This window comes from Anopheles coustani, chromosome 3 (assembly GCF_943734705.1).
Source record: "Anopheles coustani chromosome 3, idAnoCousDA_361_x.2, whole genome shotgun sequence".
NCBI classification, from domain to species: domain Eukaryota; kingdom Metazoa; phylum Arthropoda; class Insecta; order Diptera; family Culicidae; genus Anopheles; species Anopheles coustani.
The window spans coordinates 41,278,105-41,305,065 of NC_071288.1; the positions used below are offsets into that span (position 1 = coordinate 41,278,105).

General features: G+C 42.8%; 1 protein-coding gene across 2 annotated transcripts; it reads left to right on the forward strand.

Moving 5' to 3' along the window:
• The first annotated feature begins 1,762 nt into the window (after positions 1 to 1,762).
• Positions 1,763 to 26,418, forward strand: LOC131259420 (spastin). Of its 2 annotated transcripts, XM_058260904.1 has the most exons (6): positions 1,763 to 2,810; positions 18,161 to 18,331; positions 18,701 to 19,297; positions 22,128 to 22,375; positions 22,553 to 23,429; positions 23,508 to 26,418. In XM_058260904.1, exons 1-6 carry the CDS (start codon positions 2,069 to 2,071, stop codon positions 23,669 to 23,671), a joined length of 2,799 nt encoding a protein of 932 aa, XP_058116887.1. In that variant the 5' UTR covers positions 1,763 to 2,068; the 3' UTR covers positions 23,672 to 26,418. The 2 variants fall into 2 exon arrangements, with proteins under 2 accessions (XP_058116887.1, XP_058116888.1); XM_058260905.1 differs by lacking the exon at positions 18,701 to 19,297.
• Positions 26,419 to 26,961: the final 543 nt, after the last annotated feature.

Here is a 26,961-nt window from a genome sequence, read left to right on the forward strand (position 1 = left end):
CACCAGCATTTTTATCACCCATTACATACTTTTAGGTACATCCGCTTACAAATGGTTTAGCCACAACAGTGATTTTGGCTTGGAGGGCTTCTTCTTCTTCTTGGCGTAACGACCTCTTGGTCATGCCTGCCCGTTAAGGGCTTACGAGACTTGTTTCCCTGTTGTACGTGGATCGCCGTCGAGGTGGTGAGCCCCGGCACTCATGGGCCGATTTTCTAACCGACGCTACCGCTCGGCTGTCGCGGACCCCCGAGGGCTTCATTTGTGGTTTTACCGAAAAGGCAAAAGTGCACCTTAGCATACTGTTCCGGTTGCTCATCCCTTAATTTATGGGGTAACATTTACAAATCGGTTGAAAAAACTTATTAATAAATTTTTATTTCATTTGAAAATACCAACCAATCTAAATCCCAATAGAATCAAATCGAAAGAATCGGTGAAATGGCCGTCAAATTGCATTCGAATCTTTGGAATCCGCGTAGGGATCTAATCTTCGGGTCTTCCGAATCACGATTCTGCCAACACTAGACAGTAGTGTTTTTCGTTCAGAATAGTGATGAGAAAACTCCAAAATTTCAGGAGCAGATTAGATCATTTGCTCTCAGTCAAAGATCGGATCAGATCAGAAGAGCATAATCGTACTCCAATGCCATGCCGCTACGGGTAATGGCGTCACTAGGATCATAATGGAGCAGATCAGATCACATTGCCATAGGTCTACAGGTAAAGAGCATATTGGATCAGATCAGAACACATCGCCATACCGCTACGGGTAATGGCGTCACTAGGATCATAATGGAGCAGATCAGATCACATCGCCATAGGTCTGCCGGCAAAGAGCGTATTGGATCAGATCAGAACACATCGCCATAGCGCTACGGGTAATGGCGTCACTAGGATCATAATGGAGCAGATCAGATCACATCGCCATAGGTCTGCCGGCAAAGAGCGTATTGGATCAGATCAGAACACATCGCCATAGCGCTACGGGTAATGGCGTCACTAGGATCATAATGGAGCAGATCAGATCACATCGCCATAGGTCTGCCGGCAAAGAGCGTATTGGATCAGATCAGAACACATCGCCATAGCGCTACGGGTAATGGCGTCACTAGGATCATAATGGAGCATTTGCTCTCATATTTTCGGATCAGATCAGATCATATAATCAAGAGAGCAGATCGGATCATAAGAAGCTATTCCTTCTTCTCATCACTAGTTCAGAAGTTGCATGTTGTTTGTACGGACGGGAGCGTACACTTCTTCCGACTATAAACACATTTTTCTTGTAGTGCATCGGTTCCCATTGTGTGCCCTTGTGGTATAGATTTATCTGTTTCTTCCTGCGTCTGCAAGTGCAATGCGCAGGGAGCAGGAGTCATTGTGTAGCAACGGTAGCCTTCGGAAGCAGAAGCCCAGTCTTTGTTTCCGTCGGTTTCGTAGTGCAGTGGAATAGAATACCCCTTCCGTGTGGTGTGTGCTGGCGTTGTCCTTCCTGCAGCCACTACTCGGTTGCTGTGTTTGCACACAGAGCATCTCAAGGGGATTATGAGTAGTGAATTCACAGTATGTCCTCACGGCAACTGGTAGTCCCTGTGAAGAATGTGTAGAAAGAAAGTTTCTTCATGGTAGTCCCGCTGTCCGTCGTTATTCTTTTGAAGCATCCTTCAGCGCGTACGTGTTTTCTGCGTGCGGAGCGTGCGTACGTTTGTTTCGAGTAATGTATTATGTGAATCGTGAAAAATCATCGTAGTGAGCTTAGAACGGCTACTGTTAACTCAATTGTTCAATTCTGCTAGGATTCTCCTATACGTGGCGTGTTGATCTTTGTTTCTTGTAGAGAAAATTGTGACCATTGTTGTGTTGTTTGAAGCATCAATCGAATGATTCAGCACCAACCATTGGGTGTCCAATAGGATTGGATGCTGCAGATGGTCCTCGGTGAGCCTATCCTGTGATCGAAGATTGACGAGGCATCTCTTCAGAGGTAGCGAGAAGGTGCGCACCCGGTTCGGCTGAAGCAACCAAAATAACCTAGAGGCTCACAGCCGACGTGCTGGTGTGACCGATGGTTCGCAACAAATACACGCTAACCACAACTGGCAAATCGCCTAGCAAGAAGGCCCGAACCGGCAGCATCAGCAAACAACACGACGCCAGCGACGACGGCGAGACCGGCAACCTGGACAGCGGAAGTGGCAGCGGGGGTAGCAGCGGAAGTGGTACTGGCGGCGCAGGCAACAGCACGGCCACCAAACGATGTGACGGATCGGTGCATAAGCAGAACCTTTACATTATTTCGTTCCCCGTTATCTTTGTGTTCAACGTTCTGCGTTCGCTGCTGTATCAGTTGTTTATTATCTTTCGTTACGTGTACAACTTTACCACGAAAGTCGTATACAAACCGGTGAAGAAAGAGTGCGGGCTCGAAATTGTGATTAACACCGACCACGGTCACCATCATCATCACCACCATCACCATCGTCATAGCAACCACAGTATCCACGCATCGCCCGCTACGCATCAGCCGCAACAGCTGCAGCAACAGCAGCAGTATCTGCAGCAGGAGCAGCAGCATCCCAGCAGCTTGGGCGACGCTCAGCAACAGCAGCAGCAGCAAGCGCATCCTTTGCAGTGCTCACACAGTGGCATCCTAGTCAACAGTGAAGGCCGCGAAATGTCCATCCAACGTTCGGCGAGCGGAAGCCAGGTCGGCCCTGGCGATCCCTTATTGGCCAAGCAGAAGCACCACCACCGACGTGCGTTTGAGTACATTTCGAAGGCACTGAAAATTGATGAAGACAATGAAGGTAATTAAACACTTCTTAAGATTATGCAATTCATACAATGAATATGAAATCTATGATGGGATTCGATTTTATCAGAGTAATTCAAAAGTGATATGAATTAAGTTGTTTCTCGTATATTTCTAGAGTAATATTCATCACTAATACCACTAATTTTTAAAATATTATTTTGAACATTTTCAACTTCAACAGGCATTGTTAACTTAATACAATTCAATCAACGAATTTTTCACAATTCTATTGTTTGTTTGGCAAAGCTTATGCTAAATGCAATGACTATAACGCATAGCTAAACATAACAAATAGCAATAACATGTTCGGCAATTGATGTTATGTTTTACATTATTTTTTAATACTAAAAAACAAATTTAGTATATTCTAGACATTGTTTGAAGTAAAACATCAGCCAATATGAGTTTAATTTCGCAGTACGAAAGTAATTCAAAGTGCTTATCCACATCTCAAGAAAATACTACTATCCGTAGATAAATAATCTATTGGGTACTTATTCACTCAAAATTTTGTATAGGTCTGCAGCATTGGTTGAAATCTCACTGAGCCGATCCGGGGATTGCATGCTGTTGCACATATATGCATTTTTCATCAAATACATTAATTTATCTATTCATATACTTTTTCTTCAATACGTAAAACGAATAAGGGTTCATTGAATACGTTCAAAAACGCTGGAACTTGTAGCAAGTTCTTTACGTCCGGGCTAATTTCACTTACCAAATGTCCTAAGAGTGTGCAACTGTCTGACTGAAATACTGACATTTATGGAGTGTACAGAAGAAATACAAACAAAAAAATCATGTTGAACATCACAGCAGTATACTTCCATCTATGGTCCACCCGGCAGAACAGAAGAGTTTTTATCCTGAGGAGCCAATGTCAATGTGGAACAATTTATTTTTATTATTGCACTACAAAATGTCACTCGATTCGTCAGTGCCAATTCGGTATATGCTTACTTGTGTCCTTGTTTCGGTCCCTCTGTGGACGCGAATGAAAAAAAACTGAAATGGTGGAACTAGTTTTCCCGTCCCGGTTCATACCGAAATACATGGGGATTTCCTCCATCGCTGCCGAAACGATGTGATTAATCTTATTTTCCCCCCAGCGTTCGTGCCGGGCGCCAGTAAAGACGGGAACGCTAACGCTTTTCAAACTTTTCCCCTTCCACCGTTCCCCCTTCCGCCATTGTGTGGGGAAAGTTGCCTTTTGTCGTCTGGCGTTCCGGCAAGCGGTGTGCGAAGCCGACGGGATTAAACGATGCAGGAAGGTTTTTCAATTCCACTTGCAAGACACGTAGTCCCTGGGAAATGTCCCTTCACCAGGCCCCGCCCCAATGGCTTGTGTGGAGTTGGTATTGCACTTTTGTGCGCTGATTAAAGTGCAAAAGTACATACAGTCTGGCAACAACATTGCCCTGGTTTTGAAGCCGGGGCTACATTAGGGACGGTGTTGAACTTTTACTTCCATCATTGTCAGCTGGAAACGAGCTGTAAAGTAATTGAATGTCTTAATTTCACCTCGGAGCATGGTTATTATTCGCCTGCTCACGAAACTGCCTGCCATCTGCTGCACGGCACGAAGCCGTACGTCTTGTCCCTCTATAAAACTAGAGACCTTTCGACTTCGGAGCATGTTTTTGCCAGGTTCGCTGCGAAGGTGATAAATGGGCACGTTTGCATAAAAGTGTGGCTACCACTCAAGGTGAACTGCCTCTTTACCGGTCGAGAGGAGGGCTTGGGGGTTTACCAAAACTTGCCACCACATCGACCCGCCGGCCGGAGGTCATTCACTCGTTAGCATTCAACCACACACTGACGCCTGTCTGCCACCGGACCGACCGAGTAAGAAGTGGCCAGTTACGAACGATGATGACTCATCCAGGAGACGGTTGCCTTCATTTATGCGTCCTTAAATTTGCAACCCTCCCGGCGATCAAGCACCCGGAGCCCATTAGAAACTTTCTTATAACCACTGCATCCTTGGCCAAAGTGTCCGTGAGGCGAAAGAACGCAATCGGGGACACTTCACACGTCCTTCATATCACTATTTCATATGACTATTTCGTTCGCACGCAATGGGGTTGGAAACATGTGTATGCTCACAATGTGTCGAGTTTAATGATGCGGGAGAAAGCATGTCAAAGTCACCGAAACCAATTACGGGAGACCCTGGTGCACGGACCCGGTCCTATCCCAACACTGTCGAAGCAAAGGTATGGCTAGGATAGTTTCATAGGACGCAAGACACAACACACAGTTAAAAATCGATGGATCCAGACGCGAAGTTATTAAAAATTCAGTGTTTCCCGGCAGACTGCATGTCGACAGGTTTTTGTACGTTTTATTTAGCTGCGTATCCTTTGAGAAGGGAATTTCCAAAATATTTATAGACATTGACTAAGTTAGTAACCACTGTTAAGTAAGTAAAAAGTAAAAAACCAATGAACGTTCCATTGTGGATCGACATTATAAACCCTTTGTAGTCGTGGCCGTTTTTCCTATGCGCGAACTAGGAAATCAGACAACTATTCCAACGGGAACTGCAAAAACAATTTTAAACAAACAAAAGAGTATGAAAAGACAATAATCCAGAAGTTTATTTATTAATTCGTGAAAAAAAGTTAAATTTCATAAAAATATATTCTTTGTATAATTTGGTATGAAATTTTGCAATGCCCAAAAAATTAGGTTATGTCCCCATGCTGCCCTACTGCTTTGCTAGGGTGAAGAAGGGGTGCGCCATCAAAAAATATCAATGGAGTGAAGTATTCATAAATTCTTGATTCAAAAATCAAATAATTGTTGATAAGTTTTTTTTAGATTGGTATAGATCAGGGGTCGGCGACATGCCAGGTATTTTCTCTGGCCTATAATAAAATCTTATCTCAGCTCTTGTTGAATTTTATCACAATATTACACTTGTTTTGCGGCACGATCTTTGAAAACTTTGAACGAGCTGTCCAATACCAGACGTTTGCCGTATAGTTTTATAAAGACTTTTCAATCGCAGTTTCACTATTGGCTTTTCTCGAATTACCCAAAATGTAACATATTTTCTTTACTGTGATAACTATATTTTTGACACACCAAAATATGGTTCACATTATTCAACTCATTGCTTTAGTAAAATAATCTGAGAACATGATTAATTTGAAGGATATGAAAAGACATTGAATAACAAACAAACAATATGTTGAAAACGTACACGAACCAAAGCTAGGTATCAAAATAAATGGTCAAATGTAAACTTTATTATATTTTTTCTAATGTTTATATTACTTTCCGGATTAGAAAATTGACGCTTCGTTTAAAAGGCGTTTAATGAATCTTTCGAAAAATCAATACATCGTTTGAGGTATATGGCCCACTGTTGTGGGCTCTTTTAAATCATCTGACCTCTTTCAAGAAGCCCCTGGTATAGACCATCAATTAGTGATTTTTTTCCATTTACGGAATGTTTTTTTCTTCTTATGTTTTTGTGTATGGTTTTAGTGTATTAAAAAAACAACATTTTGTCATTCATTATCTTAAAATGGCATGTCTGTGAACAGGTTAACAATTGAGTTCGGTTGGGCTCCTCTAGGGCCGGTCAGAGGAGTTGGTAGCATCTGCTGGGCTGAGCAAAAGGTTAGCAACATAATTAATTAGTTAAAAACTAAAAAATACAGTTTAGAACAAATTAGATGTGAAAAATGCCATTCAAACATTAATAGAGTCGAGAGAAAAGAGGACGATTAACGATGTAATCCGTAGTTTGTAGGTAAATAAAATATGCCAATGCCCCACCTGGTTGCCTATTCAAAGGCTTCCCTTGTTCTCTAGTTTGCATTCAAAAGCATGCACGATCGATACGGACGACTAGCGACGTTAATTATTATGCTCCAGCGTACCCTCCGAGGTGCCAAAGGCCGGCCACTTCAGTGCTCACCACCCTAGTACTTTGTGCAACTTACGGAAGTAACACATTGTGGGCCAACGTTACCAACGAACAGACGATCATCGCCAGTTGGCCATCCGATATGCGCTCGATTCCAGCATCGCTCGACTGAACGGCCAATCGGACGAACCGGAGCGCACATGGGAAGTGCTAATGAATCACGTTCCGGTACAGATCGAATGCGTTGATCGAATTTTCAAATCGGATTTACGTTCGTTCTTCTCCTCCGATCTTCCCCAGCACATTCCGTCGACCACCAAGTGGCACAGTTTCGGTTAAGCATGTTGCAGCAAACCCAATTGAAAAGGCTACCCAGAGGCTGTGGTGGAGCCGATTCGCAGCAGGGCTTGTGGGGTGCTGGACACCCCACGGCTTCAGGCGCCATTTATATGCCCTACCGTTTCCGGACATTCTGCGGCTCCATTTTTGTCACACTCGCCGGAAACTACGTGCTAAACGAATTGTGCGAAACTCGGGTGAAGTTGCGACCCTCGGCGTACGGACCGACACGGACTGAAAAGTGAACCACCGGTGGACAGACAGACACACACATATTCACACATTTCGCACGACGACGATGATGACGCTTTCTAACCCAAATGCCATTACGTCGATGGGTCGTGGGCTCCATGTGGTCCGGTCGTCCCAGCCGGTTACAATCGATATACTTCTGCTCCAGAGCCAACCCCCTCCCCCACCCGAGGATCCCTCCCGGGCAATCGGTGTGCTGGAAAGGATTCTCATTTTTATTCGTCAAAAGCTTCCTGCTTTTCTCTGCCTCCTTTACGCCGAACGAAACGGTCGGGACTTTATATGAGCACAAAAATGTGTGACCAGAGGGTTGGCGAAACAAAGCAGAAAAAGGAAACACTCGTAAACATAACGACGACCCGTACCCGTCGAAGACTGACTGCTCTGGTGGTTGGTGGACAGGCCAGGAAGGCAAGCAAAATGTTGGTCACTAATAAACGGATTAACCGTAATTCGCGTTTGTCCGCACTGCTGTCGTAGGACTGAAGGGTTCACGGACAAGGGCGTTTGTGTGTTCAACTTGTTCCCTTGCAGGCCTGTAACGTTGAACCGTAAAATATACCAAATGAATGGGATGGTTTCAGGAAAAGCGCTGATTTGGTTTGATTTTGTATTTATTTTCTTCGTCGATTTTGGAAAAAAATCCTATTAGGATAAGTGCACCCGTAGTGGTGCTAGTACCAATAGTGGTTGTACTAAAATCAAATCCTAGCGCTAAGACAAAATATATACAACAGCGTTATTTGTCGTAGTATTAAATGAGTTTTGATCTTTTGCGGAGTGTCCTAAAAGATTAACCTTGCCACCTCGCAATATAGAAGCTACGAAATTCATATTTCCTAAACAGGTTGTACCAAAATGCTGGATTCTTTAAGAGTTTTTAACGAATATCATGATTCCCTTAAGGCTATAAATCACTACAAAATCATTCAAACTATTTGATTTCGCTACTTACATACACCAACATAATTGATTCACAACAAATTATTTCATTTATGCCTCAAGTTTATTTCCACACGTAACAAACAAAAGAAAGGAACGAATACACTTAAGTTCTATACCGTTGTTGGCAATATAATCAGAAAAGTTTGGTGATTTTTTTCTGTTTCTACAAAACTGACACACCTTTTAAAAAAAAATTTAACAAAGCAGTATGATCGGTTACAAAATGTCCCATCAAAATAGTAAATTATTTATAAATGAGCTTTTTAAAATAATCTTCTTGATTTGTTTGTCCCTCTGTTATGATTGAAATTGTAATTTTACGTAACATGAAAGCACGATCGTTTGATGGTTTCGTTGGTTATCTACCTTTACCAACGTTACCCAGCCAAACATCGTAAATTATGCCCCGTTTTGCCTCCACCTCTTTCTGTGAGGATATGAACATTTTATCTTGCCTCGGTCGAAGCACACCCCCAACCCTCTGGTCATAAAGAATATCACCAGAGTTACGTCTTGTAAGTTTAATCAATTCCTGCAAACGAATGGTAGACGGCCACCTTTCCTTTATGCTTGAGGGTGCTGCCCGAGACGTCTTGGAACAAGTTTTGTTTGAAAGAAAGCATAAAAATGCTCTGCACCAGAAGGATTGCTTCACACTCAGACAAAGAAAGCGGAAACATCATCCTTTTTTCATCCCCAAGCTCCAAACAATGGAGCTTGCGGACGAAGCCACATTTTCCTAGCACTTTCTATTTGTTCGGCTTGTGTACATGTGCTTTTTGTAACAACCATCTTACATACGTTTTTCTATAAGTTAATCCTGGCACGATTCTCCACGGTACGATTACAAGGCACTGCAGTGGAAGACGTATTAAAATAGTTCCAAGTCAATATTGAGGTACGGGTCTTTTCGACATTCTCGAATGGAAACCACTGCTGCACCTGTTTTGGACATCGAAACTGTTGAAGGTTGGAGAGAAAAATTCTAGCCCCGACATTTGACGGAAAGAACAGACCGTGGGTGTGAAGGTAACGTAACCTGTCGCGACGACTTTAATAGGTCTGGGAAATTGAACCTCCAGCTCTTCCCTGCCCTCAGTGCAACGTACACGTACGTCCCGGTACGGAATAATGACGGATTGAACATGCTCACACGGCACGAATATTTGCTGCGTGTTCCACGGAACTATAATTTTCAAAGTCTCGAACCCTGTCCAACACCACCCTGGCCACCCTGCTGCTCGACCTAATTCTCCTGCCGCCCGCCATCATCTTTGCAACAAGGTTACGCTTGATATTGGGATCAAGTGCAACCAATGGGGTCTGCAGACACTACGGGCTCTGCAAAAGGTAAGCATATTGGCGATCAATGCTATGGAACTTACTAAACAAAGCAGCATGCCATAGGAAAGGTGCGTGTCAGACAAGGATTCTATTTTTTCCACGTCGTCTACCAACAAAGGACAAGAGAATTACGTTTAAAATGCACACGCATATGTTTGGAATGCCGCAATTTTCTGCAAACACGGTGTAGTTTTTCACGGTCATATGAAGTCGTATTTAAAAGACGACTGAATAAAGAAAAAAAATTGTCAATGGGTTAAATTTTTAAAGGATAACAATGAGCTGTTTTACATCTACGAAATATGTAAGAAAGTTTGATTCAAAAAATACCAATTTAATGTGTTATAATAACGTATTGAATATATTAAAATTTTTGTATTATTTTTTCATCGTAAAAGATAACATTTAGAATGATATAAAAATAGGAATAATATGAAGACAAAATAGTATTTCGTTTGAAAATGCTGTGAGAATTAATTAAAAATCAAAATCACATTGAGCTAACCGATACAACTTTCATGTGATATAAAACAGACGTTTTATACAAGTTGATCGATGTAATCTATATCAAAGAATGCAGATATTTGTGGTTGCCGTCCTTCCAAGTTAAACTTTTCCAGTTTCAAGGAACATAGCTAAACTAATCAATATGTAAAGATCTATCTAAATAAGGAATCTCAGCCGCTTTTAATTACAGTACCAACATTTGCAAAAGTCGTTTAAAAATAGGATTTTGCATGGTATACGTACTTTTCGTTGGTCCTTCCCAACGAAAGGAGAACCCCTTCATTTTATGATATTTTCCCTCGTTTCTCATTAGCGCTGGTGAAAACCAATTAAAAAATGCTAATCAAAAACAATTCTCCCTACGCACATTCCATATCCTGCTGCTTGCCGCATGGTCATTTCACTAATTCACACTTATCAGATGAAAAGCACAGTCATGTCCTTTACGGGGGTCCTCTGCATTCGCCTGTCCGGAGTTTATTTATAAACCATGCAATCTCACTGGTAACCACAAGATAAGCTGGAGAGATACGCTTGATTGCGCTCAATAAACTCCCGTACGTTGGGCGGATGGGAGAACCTTAAAGGCGAAACAGGTGTAAATGGTGTGTTTGAAGCCGGTAGGCCGTATGTTGTGGGAGGCAAACGACCATGGTCGATCGTCTGTATCCTTTACCGGAGGGGTCGGCAAACTTTTCCAGGGTGTGGGCTGGAATGAAGGAAAACTTCAAACCATTGGGATTAACATTCCGGGTGTACGCCAGTTTGTGAGTCTATTTCTCTGACTTATAGTAGATAAAGCAAATGTGTAAATGAATAAACTAACTTTTTGTGTAATGAAAAACAAAAGGAATAGAAAGTTTTATAAAGTCATATGACATAGGGTGAAATTTGCCGACCCCTGTATTTACTCATGTTTTTGTTGGGTAGCCATATGTTCATCGATTGGTGGTTTGTTGGGCAACCTAGTGTTCCTCTTGATGGCCTCAACAGAACCAAACCTGTTAGAACATGTTTGTGCAAGACTGTTTCCATTTGAGCGCTCTCAGTTTAGAGAATCGCAACCGACAGCGTGACTCACAGACTTAAGCAAGTTTCCATATTGAGATAGGTTCCATAATGGGTCGAGAACACATTTTTGTTTCAAGCTATTCGATCTATAAACTACATCCTTTCGTGACAAATTTGTTTGAAAACAAAAATTATAACTATTATATTATTATTTTCCATTTAAGGTACCATATATTTTTCCGTGTGTAATATTTCACCCTCGACAAATACATCACGTCACGTTCCCGTTGGGGAAGTCCATTCACCTCCGCGTCCAGCGGGCACAAACACTCTCACACCCAGTTCCCTCGTCCTGTGGGTAACATATTTTCGATTCTGCGCATAATTCCACCAACTCCTCCAACATAAGCTTAACGCTGGGACGACAGTTCTCGCCACACCGTATTCTTCAAACTCCAGCCAACCAAGCGGCAGCCAAGCTAATGGATCGGAATTCAAGTAAACAGAACCACCATCACCACCACCACCACCGCCACCGGTCCCCAAAGTGCTGGGGAGCTGGTCAGCAACGTGGAGGTGTAATATTTGATTGCTAACATTACGCAAGCAACCCCTCTTGCGCATGATGATGATGATGCTGCTGTCGTGACAACGAGACGGGTGCGGAAAGGGAGGCCTCTGCAATGGGGGGGATGAGTTTTGCGTGAGTTTTTGGGGAAGATGAAATTCCGTTTGATGAGTTAATATGCGAAACCAATTGATCAGAAAGCCTCGGGAGAACGTGGGCGTTTAGCTTGAAAACGGAAGCACTTGATGCTGGTAAATGGCTTTCAATGCGTTTCAAACAACCCACGCCTGGTTTTGAGAAAATGAAATCTCCTTAAAAATGGCGCTACCGCCGGTTACGGTTGGTTTGTGCCTTTCGCTAAACATTTCCACCCCCCAGGCCTGGTCAATCGATAAATGTTCGATCCAACAGTGTGACCCTTCTTCGTATTTAAGGGCGGCCGGTTATTCTATTTATTTTCGATACCGAACAGGCAATGAAAAATCTCACGTTTGCTTCATTTCTCTTTCCCCGCACGCTCGAGAAGACGACGAACGTGGAGTTACATTGCAATGCTAAAAGGTTCTTCCTTTCCCGTCCCGGCCCACGTAACCCACGGAAAGGTGCACCGATCGTCCCGCTTACTTTGAATTCAGTGTTGGCAATTCCTTCTCAACAAGAGCCTGCTTCACACGCCTACAAGCTGGTACTTTCCTCTAGTCCGTTTGATCTCCATGCGGTATACTCCGGTGCGGTGGGTGGTTGAACAACTTTCAACATAGCGTGCTTCCCTCGAACCGAACAAACGAACGGGGAAACTTTCCACCGGAATTCTTTGTGGCTTGGAGGCAAAGGCGAAATATGCTTTTACAATAAGCGCAACGGACTGACGGACGGATGCTTCGTAACAACACCACACGATGCCTTTGTGCGAGCCATCGTTCCTTCGTTATGCTGCACAAAGGATACCCATCAGACTGGGCCAGAACAGACGCCCTCTTGCAAATGTATGTATGCTGCAAAGAAGTGTGGCAATTTATTTTTTCCTCCTTTGTAATGCTTTTATGTTGTGATTCCCTCCAGACGACATCGATGTCCTTTTTGCTTTGCCCTTTAAAATGGACAACCCCGAACAGATCCCCGATGGTATTAGAACGACGGTGAGCTTTAAAGCTCCCCGGTGGTACACGACACGTAACCGTGTCTATCCTTGTCCAGGGGGGATGCTGCTGCATATTTGAATGGTGTGAAAACAGCACACAGAAACATGTCGACAGCTCTCCTACTCGACGATGCTTCCACATGCCGCTGGAGACGGTATGTTTCGCATCAACATCACACGACGGCCATCATCCGGTGACAACGTTCATCGCAGGTTACTTGCTCGGAGGTACGATGCTGAAGAAAATGCTACTCACGACTCAGGCTCATAATCCGCCAACGAAAAGAAGCAAGCCAGGAAAGAAAGCATGACACAACACTTGAAAGTAATACGTGCGCAAGATATGAGTGACTTCTTCGCCCGGCGAGAAACGATGAATCACTTTGTTCTATGTCCTTGGAACATCCTTTGAGTAACGCCACCGTGTAACAGCGTCGTATGGAAAGGATGTGTTTAACATACTTAGCTCGAATTAACTGGAGCTCATGTAGGAAATAATTTCATCGTCATAATAGACGTCTTTCCGACGTGTACCAGTTTGCCTTTCGGTAACTTTCTACGGAGCTCATGGTATTTTTCATAATCTGATAGAGTTATATTTTCCCTTGATAACGTTATTGTCACAATACGAACAAGCGTATAAACCATTGTTTAACCGAATTAGGAATATGTATTCTAAAGGGCTTTGGACAAATATATTTTAAATTTCAAAAACATCTAAAACAAATTGGAATGGTATCAAAGCAGCAGCAGTTTTTTCGATGATTTTGATTACGAGCAACAACAAAACATAGTAATAATTGATATAGAGCGAATAAAAGGAGGTAACAATTAAGATGCATAACTTTTTTTCTTTTATTTCGTTTAAAAAGTTCATCTCTTACAATCTCTTTCCTTTTTTTTAAATCTCACTGAAAGAAAAATACCGTGGGCTCTTGTTAATTTATTATAGCACAAATTCTTTCACGATATTCAGAAACCTGTTCTCCTTAATATGTAGGAAAATTCTGACAAATAGAATCCATCAGCATCTAATGCATATATTTAAATTCGGCAATTATCATTTCGGTTTCAGTTTGCTAAACGTATTCAAATTGAAACATAGCCCCCATTTGCTATACAAAAGATTGAATTTCATGTTCTACCCATCGCCACAGACGGTGTACCAACGTTTCGTGCAGCATCACCGACCGAGCAAGTTGTTCAGCTGGAACGGTTCGTTCGTTTGTTTGTAAATTTGTTGCAAACAAGGTATGATTTATCCATTTAAGCCGCATCGTCGCCATTCAATCCCGGTGCGATAATGAAATGCATCCCATCGCCACCGGTGGTTCGCTGCTGCGGTAAACGAATATGGTAAACCAATACTACCGTCGTCTCCACACGAGATGCAGTCGATTCGATGCCAAAAAATGGTTTATCCTGAGAACTTTCTCCGCTCACGGCACTGCCAAAAGCGAGCCGACAAAAGCAGCACCAGCAGCAGCCGCATCCATCTTGCATTTGCCTTGCTATGGCATAGCTGTGTGATGCAAATTTAATGATTTTTCAATAAAAACATGATGCATCTCAACGATTCACACGTCGGGAACGGCAGCACCAGTAGCTTGACTACAAGTTTTAAGGCTTAAGAAGCGTAAATTTCTGCTACTGAGCTTAAATATCTGAACGAAGTGGGAAATGGAAAGGTCATGGGGAAATAGAAAATACGACAAGATTGTAGACTTAACTCCTGTGCGACAAAATAATTTAAAACATAAAAGATGGACAAATAACTCGTTAAAAGGCGACGAGTTGTGCAAAAACGACCAACTCGAGGATGGTTTAATATCAATTCAGCAACAAGTGGTTGATTTAATTAGGTAATAAATTTGGGAGTTTTCCATAATACGTGGGCGGACCCAAAAGTAACGGGAATCGGGTTGTAGGGAGACGAGGGGGAAAAGGGGATCGGGTTCAATATTTTATTTTAAAAGCTTAACATGTTCTTGATCAGTATGCAAAGTTTAGTTTCTGTAAGTGCATCCGCTAGTCTTTGAGAATTTTTTCAGTGTAACGGTTTTAGTGTTTTCGGCGATTTTGTGAGATGACCAAGTGAAACTGAGGTCAACCTCGTTCTGAGCTTCAAAAGCGGACGAAAATGTTTCAGAAATCAACAATCTTGTTCAGCATTTGTTTATCCAGGATGGAGGATAAACTAAAAAAATCCACCAGGCAGATTTGAAAATGTTGAGGGAAAACAGCTGGAAGAAAACGACGGATCCGTGGCGAGACTGGTTCTTCCACGAAACTGAGACCACGACAACGCACCTGCCCACAAAGCGCTGTCCGTGAGGCAGTTTTTGACCGAAAATGGCATGATACCGATTTTTCCATCCTGGAGGAACACATTCTGAACAAGGTTGTTGATTTTTGAAACATTTTCGTCCGCTTTTGAAGCTGTGGGGAGCTCAGAACGAGGTTGACCTCAGTTTCACTTGGTCATCTCACAAAATCGCCGAAAACACTAAAACCGTTACACTGAAAAAATTCTCAAAAACTAGCGGATGCACTTACAGAAACTAAACTTTGCATACTGATCAAGAACATGTTAAGCTTTTAAAATAAAATATTGAACCCGATCCCCTTTTCCCCCTCGTCTCCCTACAACCCGATTCCCGTTACTTTTGGGTCCCCCCACGTAGTTGATTCTTACGATACGAAGTAACGTTTGAATTGAAAAAAATAGGCAAATTTTAACGACTTTTCATGCAAAACCAGAAAGCGGTAGTAACTTTCTATTGAAAGCAAAATAAAGAATAGCATTTCTTTTAAATGCGGAACAAGTTTGACAACTTTATCATTCAAACTGAATCCGCAGTGGCCAAAACATTACACCAACTACGTTTGATTATATGTTGGAACAACCAGCTTTATCGCAGAACGTACTCGTTTGATGTTGTGAGACGTTTTCTCTCCGCCGAACTCAGCTGATTTGATTTTTGACTGTTTGGACTGTTTGGTTGGTTAAAAATCATTTTGGTCGCATCAACTGGCCTTATAGTTAAGACAAACTTAGAAAAGATGGACATTGTTATACAGATATGTAGATCGAGCCGAGCTTACTGGCCATCGTACTACTAAAGTGATGTAACTTTACAATAAAATTTACTTCAATCAATTAGCTTGATTGAGTTTTTTCTTATCGCCAACGAAAATGTGGGTCTTTTTATTTAAATAATGCAAACGTTATTTTTATAAACACATGAGTTGAGTTTATTGTAACAAAGTTACTTGTTTATTTAGTTAATAACGCAAAAAAATGATAAAAAAGATAGCATCGACCTTAGCGCTCTCGAATCATCATCCTGGAGTATGCCAGTCCTTCCCATTTATTTTTGGAATGATACCAACACATTGCTTTGAGGCCCTCCTTTACTAAGTATTTTCCATTTAAGTTTGCATAGTGGCAACTGTTGTACCACCAAGCTCCTTCACTTTCCACCGCACAGTTGGTGCCATACAAATCATTGTCTCGGTCTTTGGTCGTAAATTTGCTTCCAATGTGCGGTCCGAGTGAATCGCCCGCAGTGCCCGAGAAAGCTCCAATCTTCTTCAGCGCGTACAGTTCCGTTTCGTTACCTACTTCGAACTCCTTGTATCGGGCGAACCGGTACGCCCCTTGGAAGTCCTTGATCTCTATCAGCAGCTCGACGGGCCGCCGAGATGTAAGCCGGTGGAGTCGCTCCAAGCCCAACCAGTGCTCCTGGTAGGGACTCCCAAAACCGTTCCGGTATTCCGTCCAGTTTCGGTAGAACTCCAACGATCCATCGAAGCGCGACTGAATCACCAGCCATCCGCCTCCGAAACTGGTCTGCTCACAAAACGCCTCGAACGGTGGATCATCGTCCTGGTCGCTTGGTTTGATCGGATACACTGCGGATGCCTTCGCCGGTGCCTCCATACACGATCGGAACGGTCCTTTCGAAGGCTGACAGCTATTCGAAGCCGGTGAAGTGACCAAAAGTTGTCCACCCTTGGAAGGATCTGCCTCTGCGTCGAATTGAGAGATTTCCTTGCGCATCTGCTCATGGTTGGCACAGGCGGCCAGTCGCGTCAGGATTTGCTGAGATAGCTCTTGTAGTACCGCCAGGTTATGATCAGCGTTGTTGAAAATAGTCGCAAGCTTCGCCATCTTTTCCGCAAACTCTTCATCACGCTCCTTGAGTCCAAGCTCGATCGCGTGCTGCTTTTTTTGAAGCTGGGCTTGAAGGTAGTCCAATTTGGCCATCATCAACCCTATCCAGTTTCCAGAGGCTTGCTGCTCGGTGGCATTAGTTGCGCATTCCTTTGCCGCATTTGAAGCAACTTGGGAGACGTTCACTAAACTATAGATCAAGATCACAAACCATGCTCTTGAGTACATGGTTTTCCTACGGAACGTTCGTACAAAGTCGTACGACCAACAACACACTTCAACGATTTCTGGCATTAGATTGGCTTTATTCGGTGCTATTTATATCTAAATACTGACACAAGACGAGTTGAGATAACAAGAACCTTTGTAGATTATGAGTTAAAGGCTGATTGCGCGACGTGCGGTATGATGATTAAGCCTGCAACCAGTTATTTTGGCTTCTTAAAGTGTCTGTGGTTTTGGTTTGGTTTAACCACCGGAATGATAAGATAATGTAAATTATTTAGGTTTGAAGAAATTGTTATGTATTTGCAGATTAATTACAAAGTCACATGATTTACCATGATGGTTTTAGACATTAAACGTCCTTATGGATGCATATTTTGAATCTAGTGCACAACAATTCTGTTGCATCCATCTTTTACTTTTTTGTTTTATATTATTACCCAAATTTTCAGTCTTTTCGACAAATACAATATTTTTCTCCATTCATCTATCATCAATCCCGACATTTTGCCGATTTTGTATGATTAGGTTAGAACAAATATGATCATGTTGATCACAACCTTGATGAACAAAGTATATTGCAAAAATAATGCTTTGTCGTTGTAATTTACTTTTGACTTCCGTTTATTATAGGTTTATTCGCTTTATTTAAAACATTTATCATGTATATTTCGAAATTAGATCCATGTGTCCAAGCTAACTTTTTACATCAGCCCCAAACAATGAACAAAGCAGAGAAATATAACCTACTTAGACATGGCCAACTAAATTATTCTGGACCGCATGCCCTTTAACGTACCATAGAAAGCCAGAAAGTGGCTCCGGGTTAGGGACGTTGAAAAGATTAGAAATAATCACAAAACACATCGAACACGTGTTGAAAGTTGCCTCTACAGACAGTTAAATAATGCAATTCCCCCATTCAATCGTTCCGTTTCCTACACTTGCAGATCAGAAAGAGCTGGCCATCGAACTCTACCGGAAGGGCATCCTGGAGCTGGAGCGGGGCATCGCCGTGGAGTGCTGGGGTGGCCGTGGGGAAGTGTGGGAACGAGCGCAACGTTTGCACGATAAAATGCAAACCAACCTTTCCATGGCACGTGATCGGCTGCACTTTCTCGGTACGTATGAGCGGAAGGATAATGGTTGCCACTCCGCAAAAGGAGCAGCCAGTGTGCTGTTGTTGACGTTAGCGTATGTGTATGATGGTTTGGTTAGCGGGACACATAAGCGGGCACGAGGTAGAAGATCGTTGAATCGATTCGTAGGTGATTCACATTTATCGCGCGTACAACCTTCCTTCAGCAGTATTTGTTGAACGCATTTTAGAGTTGCTTTGCATTGCTTCTCCTGCTTTTAATGGACGCTTATGTATTTGTTGGTTTTGTTGTTAACATTACATTTGTTTGTAGTAGCCTATCCCGATCAGCATTATTTATTAGTTGTCCTTAGTTATTTGTCTTTATTTTTTCAATTCCCTCTCCCACCAGAGTGCATGTTGGAAGCCCAAAGGCTTGAATTGGTCGAACTCGAAGCTAGTGAGGTAGCAAAACGCAAACACACTTCCCTCCAGCGTCAGAACACGTTCACACTCAGTAGTGACTTGGGTGATACCACCACCGCAACCAGTGCCGTCCATCATCAACATCATCGTCCTCATCACCACAGCCCGTCGACATCCGTCGTTCATGGCTCCTCCACCCCAAACTCCACGTCTTCGTCGTCCTCGTCGTCGTCGTCCTCCCCGGCAGCAAGGCAGCTGCAATCGCTGCGAAACACAGCCGACAGCACGGGCGGCGCGGCGAAATTTAAACTGCCCATGTTTATCCCGTCCAATCTGAGGTCGCCGGTCGCGAGCTCACCAGCGACCGCCAGTGACAGCCCCTATCGGGAGCCCAAATCGAAGCAGTACAATTCCGAGAACCGGATAATATCATTTAATGAAAATTGCACCACCACAACACCGTCCCGTAGCGGTGGTGGTGGCGGGTCCACCACCATCCCGGCGACAACGACGACGATGACGACGAGGACGAACGGCGGCACAACTCCGCAAACATTGGCCATTAAACAAACCCACAATGAAGGTAAGCCCGTGCCCGATGGGTTTCCTCGCTGCGACCGCTGCGGATACGAAGGAGGTTTTTATGGAAGCTTTCGTACAAGAAAGGATAACGATAACGACTGAAAATCTCATCGCTAAGACACGGTCGATTTAATAGCTGGTGGATCAAACAGACAGCGAGAACCCAAGCGAGCATGGTCGCATGGGTCTTATTATCAACAGGCTGATGGGAGGAATACTATGAAAGCAGCAACAACAACAAAAAACAACGCAACTACCCCACGCTTTCGTTTAGCTTCTCAAAGTTTCCTTCGCTTCTTTATGATTGTTTATCATTAAGCACAGCCCTGGGATGGCTTTTACTCCCCGTCCAATTAGTCATAAAAAAGTGTGCATGCTAATTTCTGTGTCTTTTACAAACACCCTTTTTCTTTACCTTCGCATTACAGTCTAACGCCATGTTTAAAGCATGGTTAAAGCACAGAAAGGACTAGCGGGTTTTTATTTTGGTTGTATAGTGCCATTGAAACATGAATTTACTGTAGAACCGGATAGAATATATGAAGCAGAGTTCGATTATTTTTTATGGATAAACCAAGATTGGATTAACAAATATACCCATCTTTGTAATACAAGGTAAAAAACGAAATTCCAAAAGACATATGACGTGGAATATTATGAAATTTATGTTCGGATTTTGTTGGATCAGTGACTAAAAGCTCAATTCCTTAAATACCTACTGTTTAATAGTTGAAAATATTGCTTTGGTATCATAATCCAATGTTTGAGAGCTTTCTTATACCTAGCGGAGAAATAGAAGAGTGGATTCAAAAACTCTTAGCTCCAAAGGGGAACCAACAATTGTCCTAAACAGCAGTTGTTTACAAATCATAAAAATATTCAAAGAAGAATCCACATCACAACATTCTGAAACTGAACTAGTGTATCAGAAAAATTTGGAATGTGATTTTGGACGTAGTTTTAGTTTTCATTTCGAACAAAAAATTGCTATCATCTTTGAAATATTCGGACAATAAGGATTCTTGTCTTAAGGCCTTTCTAAACTTTTCCCTTTGCGTACATGGATAGTCTGTCTCCTCGTGCAGGACAATCCTCTATTTATCTCGTTGTGTAAACATTAATGAGTGAAGTAAGGTAATGTGAGGCAAAATGGTCTAACAAGAGGAAAACATAAGTGCAAATCCAAATCCACACAGATCGATTCCTTACCCTGTCTTCTACTACCAAAAACTAATAATACCTAAATGAAAAAAAAAAAATCTTAGATTGTTATTAAAACGTAACATCACTTTTTACCATTGATAATTTAACTGGAACAATGTACGGTTTACGCCAGAATGTAAAATTTATGAAACCAATTCTGATTATACTTAATAGATGTCTGCTTGATTGCAATTTTTTATTTTAACAATTTCTATAACTTAAACTATTGTGAGGAAATCTTGTGTGACTTCAAGCAAATTTTGCTTTATCCTGTTTACTCTGTTAAGTCTTAGTTAGAGCCTTCTATTGTACATACGACGTATTAGATATGCATATGAACATATTCTATTAACTAATATTTTTGAATGCCTTAATTCAGCTAAAAACATGCCGGTGCATTTCACCCCACCAGGGCATCTCGCCACTCTTCCCGCTATAAATGATTTTATTTGAGCTGGTAGACATCCGAAAGGTTCTCATGTTCTCCATGGTCGGTCATGGATTATGCAATTTACAATCACAAGTGTTCAGTTAGTTACAAGATGAAGGAAAAATAATGTTTTTCTAAGTTATCTGGATTGCAGCCAAATTTATTTCATGAAGACCAGACAATCTCAGTTTTTTAGTTCAATTTATTATACACATATGCAAAAGGATAAGAGCATAACAATATTAAATACGGAAAAGAGTTAAAAGTTTTAACGCTACCCACTAGAACATTTAGGGGTAGAAATAGTGTTCACCGTTATGGCTCTGTTTTTCCTGCTGAAAAAAACTATTTACCCTAAATTACTCTCATAGAAGCGTTTCGTTTATTCGACCCACCATGAACTTCCCAATTTAAGTCCTTGTTAAGCACGACGTTGACAACATTCTTTCGACACCTTTAATTTTCTTCGCCGCCGGTAATTCGTGCATTCAACCCGACCTCAATAACAATGCCCCCACCATACCGCAGACATCCAGGGTCGGTCGGCGAGGTGTCCCTTGTGATTATGTTTCCGGTTGTTCCTTCGATTGTTTATGGCTTCCATGCTTCTTTTTTTCCTCGCTAGCTGTAGACTACTTCTCTTGAATGGATAGTAAAAGTGGTTCAAATAGACGCCTCCCCTTAGATTTGTAGTATAGTAGTTGTTTTTTCTTTCTTTTTGTTGATTTTGTGCTTTACACATCGCTTAAAAAATATCTTCAGAAAGTGTAAGGAGCGAAAGATAAAGTGCATGCATGGATGTAGTCTTTTAGTCTTTTTTTAAATTGATTTAGTATTATTTTTGTCGATCATAACCTGCAATGATATTATTCTATTAATTAGTTTTAAAATGCATCCTATCCACCTAACTATTTACACCACAGATCAACCGGTTGAGACTTTCCGGTTTCCGGTTTCCGGTTGAAATCATTTGATTTGACACCCCATATTTTCAGCATAGCTCGGAAATCAAACCATCGAGCTACGGTACGATTTCGCCGGTCGTTGGGGACAATTTTAATATTTCATACCTTTCCTCGGGCACTTCACACACTCGTACAAATCCTCCCTTCCCGTGGTACGAACCGTCGTTATCACATCGTTAACCATGGTGCGTTTTTTTCTCTTTCTCCTTCACATCCTTTCTACCGTCGGGCAGCATCCGGCCGGAAATTAACAGTTGGCTACAAGCGCCCCGGCAACCTGGGGGTGATGAATAAATCGCAAACCCTCCCGCGCAGCATGGGCGGCACCCGGACGACCCCGACCGGTGGAACCGGCATCACCGGCGGCCTATCGAACGGCAGTGGCTACGGTGCCAATGGGATAGGTGGAGGCGGTGGTGGGATGCCAAAGATTGTGCCAAAACCGGCGGCAACACCACCCGCCATTCGACGACAGTTTTCGGTGAGTATTTGCAACCTGCCTTCTCCGGGGTGGTCGAAAAAGGATGTCCTGCCGTCGGGAATCGATTGCAGACTGGAACTCCCTCCAGACACTGAGGATTAATGTGTCTCTTTTTGTCGTCTGGCATTTCCTCCCTAATGCTATCCCGTTCGTTGGTTTGTTTTCCACATTTTACAGATTCCTGGCAGCTCGCCAGTCCGGAAAGCTAGCAACGGTTATGGCAGCAAAAATACCCCACCACCAGCACGGTCGAAAACTCCCCTCGGCGGACAGCAGCAGCAGCAGCAGCAGCAACAGCAGCCACAAATTGTCGTGAAGGGCGTGGAACCGAAGCTGGTGCAGATCATCATGGACGAGATCGTCGAGGGCGGTGCAAAGGTCGAATGGCAGGACATTGCTGGCCAGGAGGTGGCGAAACAGGCTCTCCAGGAGATGGTCATCTTGCCTTCGGTGCGCCCGGAGCTATTCACTGGCCTGCGTACGCCCGCCAAGGGTCTGCTACTGTTCGGTCCGCCCGGCAACGGCAAGACGCTGCTCGCCCGGGCCGTCGCGACCGAGTGTTCGGCCACCTTCTTCAGCATATCGGCCGCGTCGCTCACGAGCAAGTACGTGGGGGACGGAGAGAAACTGGTGCGGGCATTGTTTGCCGTGGCCCGCGAACTGCAACCCTCGATCATTTTCATCGACGAGGTCGATTCGGTGCTGTCTGAGCGTAGTAGCAACGAGCACGAGGCCACCCGCCGGCTGAAGACCGAATTTCTCGTACAATTCGATGGCCTACCGGCAAACTCGGAGGCGGATCGAATTGTCGTAATGGCTGCCACCAATCGACCACAGGAGCTCGACGAGGCGGCCCTCCGTCGGTTTCCGAAGCGCGTTTACGTGACCCTGCCGGATCAGGACACGCGAGAGTTACTGCTGCGACGACTCCTCCAGAAACAAGGCGCTCCTCTCGGTGATGCCGATCTGAAGCGCCTCGCGCTGCTCACCGAGGGTTACTCGGGTTCCGATTTGACTGCGCTGGCCCGGGATGCAGCACTCGAACCAATTCGAGGTAAGTCGCTTTCGGTGGTCTGCGTCACGTCGCAAACGAAAGCTCGACCAAAATCAAATAAATCTCTTCCCTTTGCAGAACTAAATGTCGAGGAGGTGAAAAACATGGACCCGACCAAGCTGCGAAGCATTCGCGAAAGCGATTTCCACAGCTCCCTCAAACGCATCCGGCGTTCGGTGGCGCCGCACAGTCTGGCTGCGTACGAAAAGTGGCTGCAGGACTTTGGCGACGTTACGCTGTAAGGGCGACGACGAATCGGAGGACACATCGAAGATACTTCGTTGACGCACAAAATGGCTTTTAACGTGAAATTGGGGAGAAAAAAACCCGCAATTAACCGCTGGCCCGGGGATCGACCGAAGATGGGTGCTGCATACAGCAACCTTAAGTCAACTTACGCCGTTGGCCGGTGGAAATGGACCCCCGCAGAGGTTGTTCCGAACTCCACCGAGCATAATAAATAACATATGTATTCGTTGCTAGGACTCAAGAACGCGCAATGGTGCTAACAAATCATTCACTCGCACTTTCATTCTATTCGTTTCGATTGAAGCTCGTCGGAACTGGGAACAGTTCCAAACATCTTCGGCGCGAACGCGCACCTCGGTACCATTTCGGTTTGGTTGTGAAATTGAGAAGATTGAACATAAAACAAGACTATTAGGTTACGTGTGTAATGTAAATGTTATTTTTGCTTGCCTATAGATTTGTTATAACTACATCTACACCAGATGCTTTGCGCCAAGTTATTGTTTGTTCTTTTCTCTAATATTTTTCGAAAGGATAAACGTCGGTTAGATAAATGCAACGAGAGCGAGGATGATTTTTTGACTAACGCCATTAATATTAGCGGAATTTGTGGACAAATCTCGACCGATAAAAAAGCGCCCATCAAACTTTCAGAACTGGAAACGAAGCCTTTCGCACCACCCGCTGTAATGTATATAAACTGAATTCGAACGGCAGCTCGTAGGGCCGGAATCGCGCAATATTCCAAATGAACACCGCATTTGCACGATTGAAGAAAATACACCCCGGATTGGAACGAGATATGCCACCAGTGAAGATAACCAGCTGCTTAGGAATTGTAATGAAGTGAATCAGAAGCGAGGAAAATTCAATAAAAGACTATACTACAGTCACCGATAAATGCATCAGCCTCCAGTGCGCAGGCCAAGCCTTGTTTTAAGGCACATTTTAATGGTCTTTACACACACCTACAGGAAGAAAACAAATCGAGAAAGGATGAAAACAGGCTGCTTTTGTGGGAAGTTTCTTGCGGGGTGCAAAATAAACGAAAAACTTGAAAAGATTGAACGTTTTGAAAAGGCATTGACTACAATCGCATTGTGATTGCACAGTCTTTGGAACATTGGAATGATCTGAATAATTAGCTAAGCACATCGAAATTGCTTTCCTTGGGCTTGCAAACCCCGTACAAACTAGCAGAAGTAACGGTACAGAAGCTTGAGATTCTAACAGGCGCCTTACGCTTTTTAATGCTTATAGTTTTCTACAACGTGTCGTAATTGCCCAACGTAGTTGGCAACGACAAATTTGCAATATTTCATTGCTCCATTAAACTACGGGAAAGTACATCCTTTAAGGTTTGATTTGTCTTTTTAACAAAACACAAAACATAAAACAGTTGCCTTGCTACAGAACAGCTTGCTTGTTCTATCAAATCAAAACAAAAATGAACCATACCAGCAAATCAAAGTAACCGTAGATTCACTGTCTCATCGCTCATAACACCATACTTCATCAACAACATAAACCATTTTCAAATCGAGAAAGGCGGGAAAAATAATGCATTAAAGGATCATACGCCAAAGCAAATGCCTCAATCAATCACACAATTGTCGATATTAGCAAGTGATTCACAAAAATCACACCCAGCTAGAAGGAAGGCGAGGTTTTTAACCGTAGCATTATGACCCCAATGTAAACACTCCAAAGCAAACAAGCAGTTTTCAAGAACTTCAACGATCGGAGCAAAATAAAGAGAGATTGTAAAAAACACCAAACCAAAATAGCGAAAAAGTTAGCTAGCAAATATAATTTACGTTTCTTCGTTCCGTAACTCTATAGTAGCTTCCGATAGAAATCTAAAAGCCTCTTCACAATTAATCTGCCGTCACTCGATAGCTAACCGTTTTCTCACATTTATTTCCACCGACAAAGCCAACTTGAATAACATGAAAGGATAAATATTTTCCTCCTTTATGCAAAGCTTCTCGATTCCTGTGCTAGTTGTCGTTAGAATAGAAAACAATTGTACGGTAACCAGGTAGGATTGTTTTTCGTCTTTAGCTTGCGAAAACAATCAGTACATTCCATCCGAAAAGCAACACAAGTTGCGAATGATCAAAGTAGGTGTTATTTTATCTGCAATCCCCTTAGCATCATACGAAAATTGTATGCGCACAGTCGGGACACGCTTACTACAGTAGTCAACATTATCGATCGGTACGGAAAACAATCGAAAACGACCCCAATGTAGCGATGTTTATCAAATAAGTACTTTAAATAATGCGAATAATTTTGTTTTGCATATACATAGGAGCAATCGGTACGTTCACTATTCTGTTTGATACTACAGTACTAACCGTAACGAGAAGAGTGGGTTGAATCAACGCGATCCTCCGCAACACAGCTGCTAATGTGGAAACCGAAGGAGATAAAACAAAGAACAACTCTTTCTATAGCTGGTAACGTAAGAAATGCAGATGAAATAAAGTCATACCTACAAACAACCTTAAAATGAAACCCGAACATGTTCTTTCAAATGCCTCACCAACCACCGTTGGGAAATAAAGATGCAAACTGTTTCATTTTTTTCATCCATTTTCTTCCTCAATCTGTTTGCTCGTCTTTCCACGTTTATTATTTTCCTTCACTTTGTTGCTTTCATCTCATTACTTTTTTAAAATAACTATAATTGATTCATCTTCGATCTTCTTTCCTTTTTTTTTGTTAAGTTTTTCGATTTTTCTTTTTTGTATATCACACATTTCTCTTTTTTCTTTCCCTTCGTCCCTTTTTACTTTCTCTTTCCTATCCTTTCCCACTTACATAGCTCCCCTTTCCTGCCTGCTTGTTGCCCCTGTTGCTTTTTTCCTTCCATCACGAAAATGGCGTTGTGAGGAAATTGTTTACAGGGACGTTTGCAAGCTATTCTATTTCAGCCCTTATACATTCTTTTTTTTTTCTTACATCCCTCGCCTGCCCCGTCCTCTTCTTTTCTTTCTCTTTTTCGCATACATTCACACACACACACGCACACACATACTCAATCTATCTTACTTTGACTGCGTTAGCATCGTTTCGTTGAACAATGGAAGAATGTTTCCTCAAAGCGATGTAAACAGGAGAGGCAATCGATTCAGCGAGCATATCTGTTTCCTTGTGCTATTTAAGACTCAATCCCGCTCCAACTTGATGCTTGTCCCTTCCTCATGGAGTTCTCATTTGTTTTCAGCAATTTTTGTTTCCATCTTCTTGTTCTTAGTGTCTAAAATATAATATTAAT

Bases quoted from the DNA above. Each gene is read 5' to 3' on its own strand.
- LOC131259420 (XM_058260904.1), top strand. From the start codon at position 2,069: ATGGTTCGCAACAAATACACGCTAACCACAACTGGCAAATCGCCTAGC. The intron at 2,811-18,160 runs GTAATTAAACAC...CTACACTTGCAG, and splicing joins AATTGATGAAGACAATGAAG to ATCAGAAAGAGCTGGCCATC. The intron at 23,430-23,507 runs GTAAGTCGCTTT...TTCCCTTTGCAG, and splicing joins AGCACTCGAACCAATTCGAG to AACTAAATGTCGAGGAGGTG.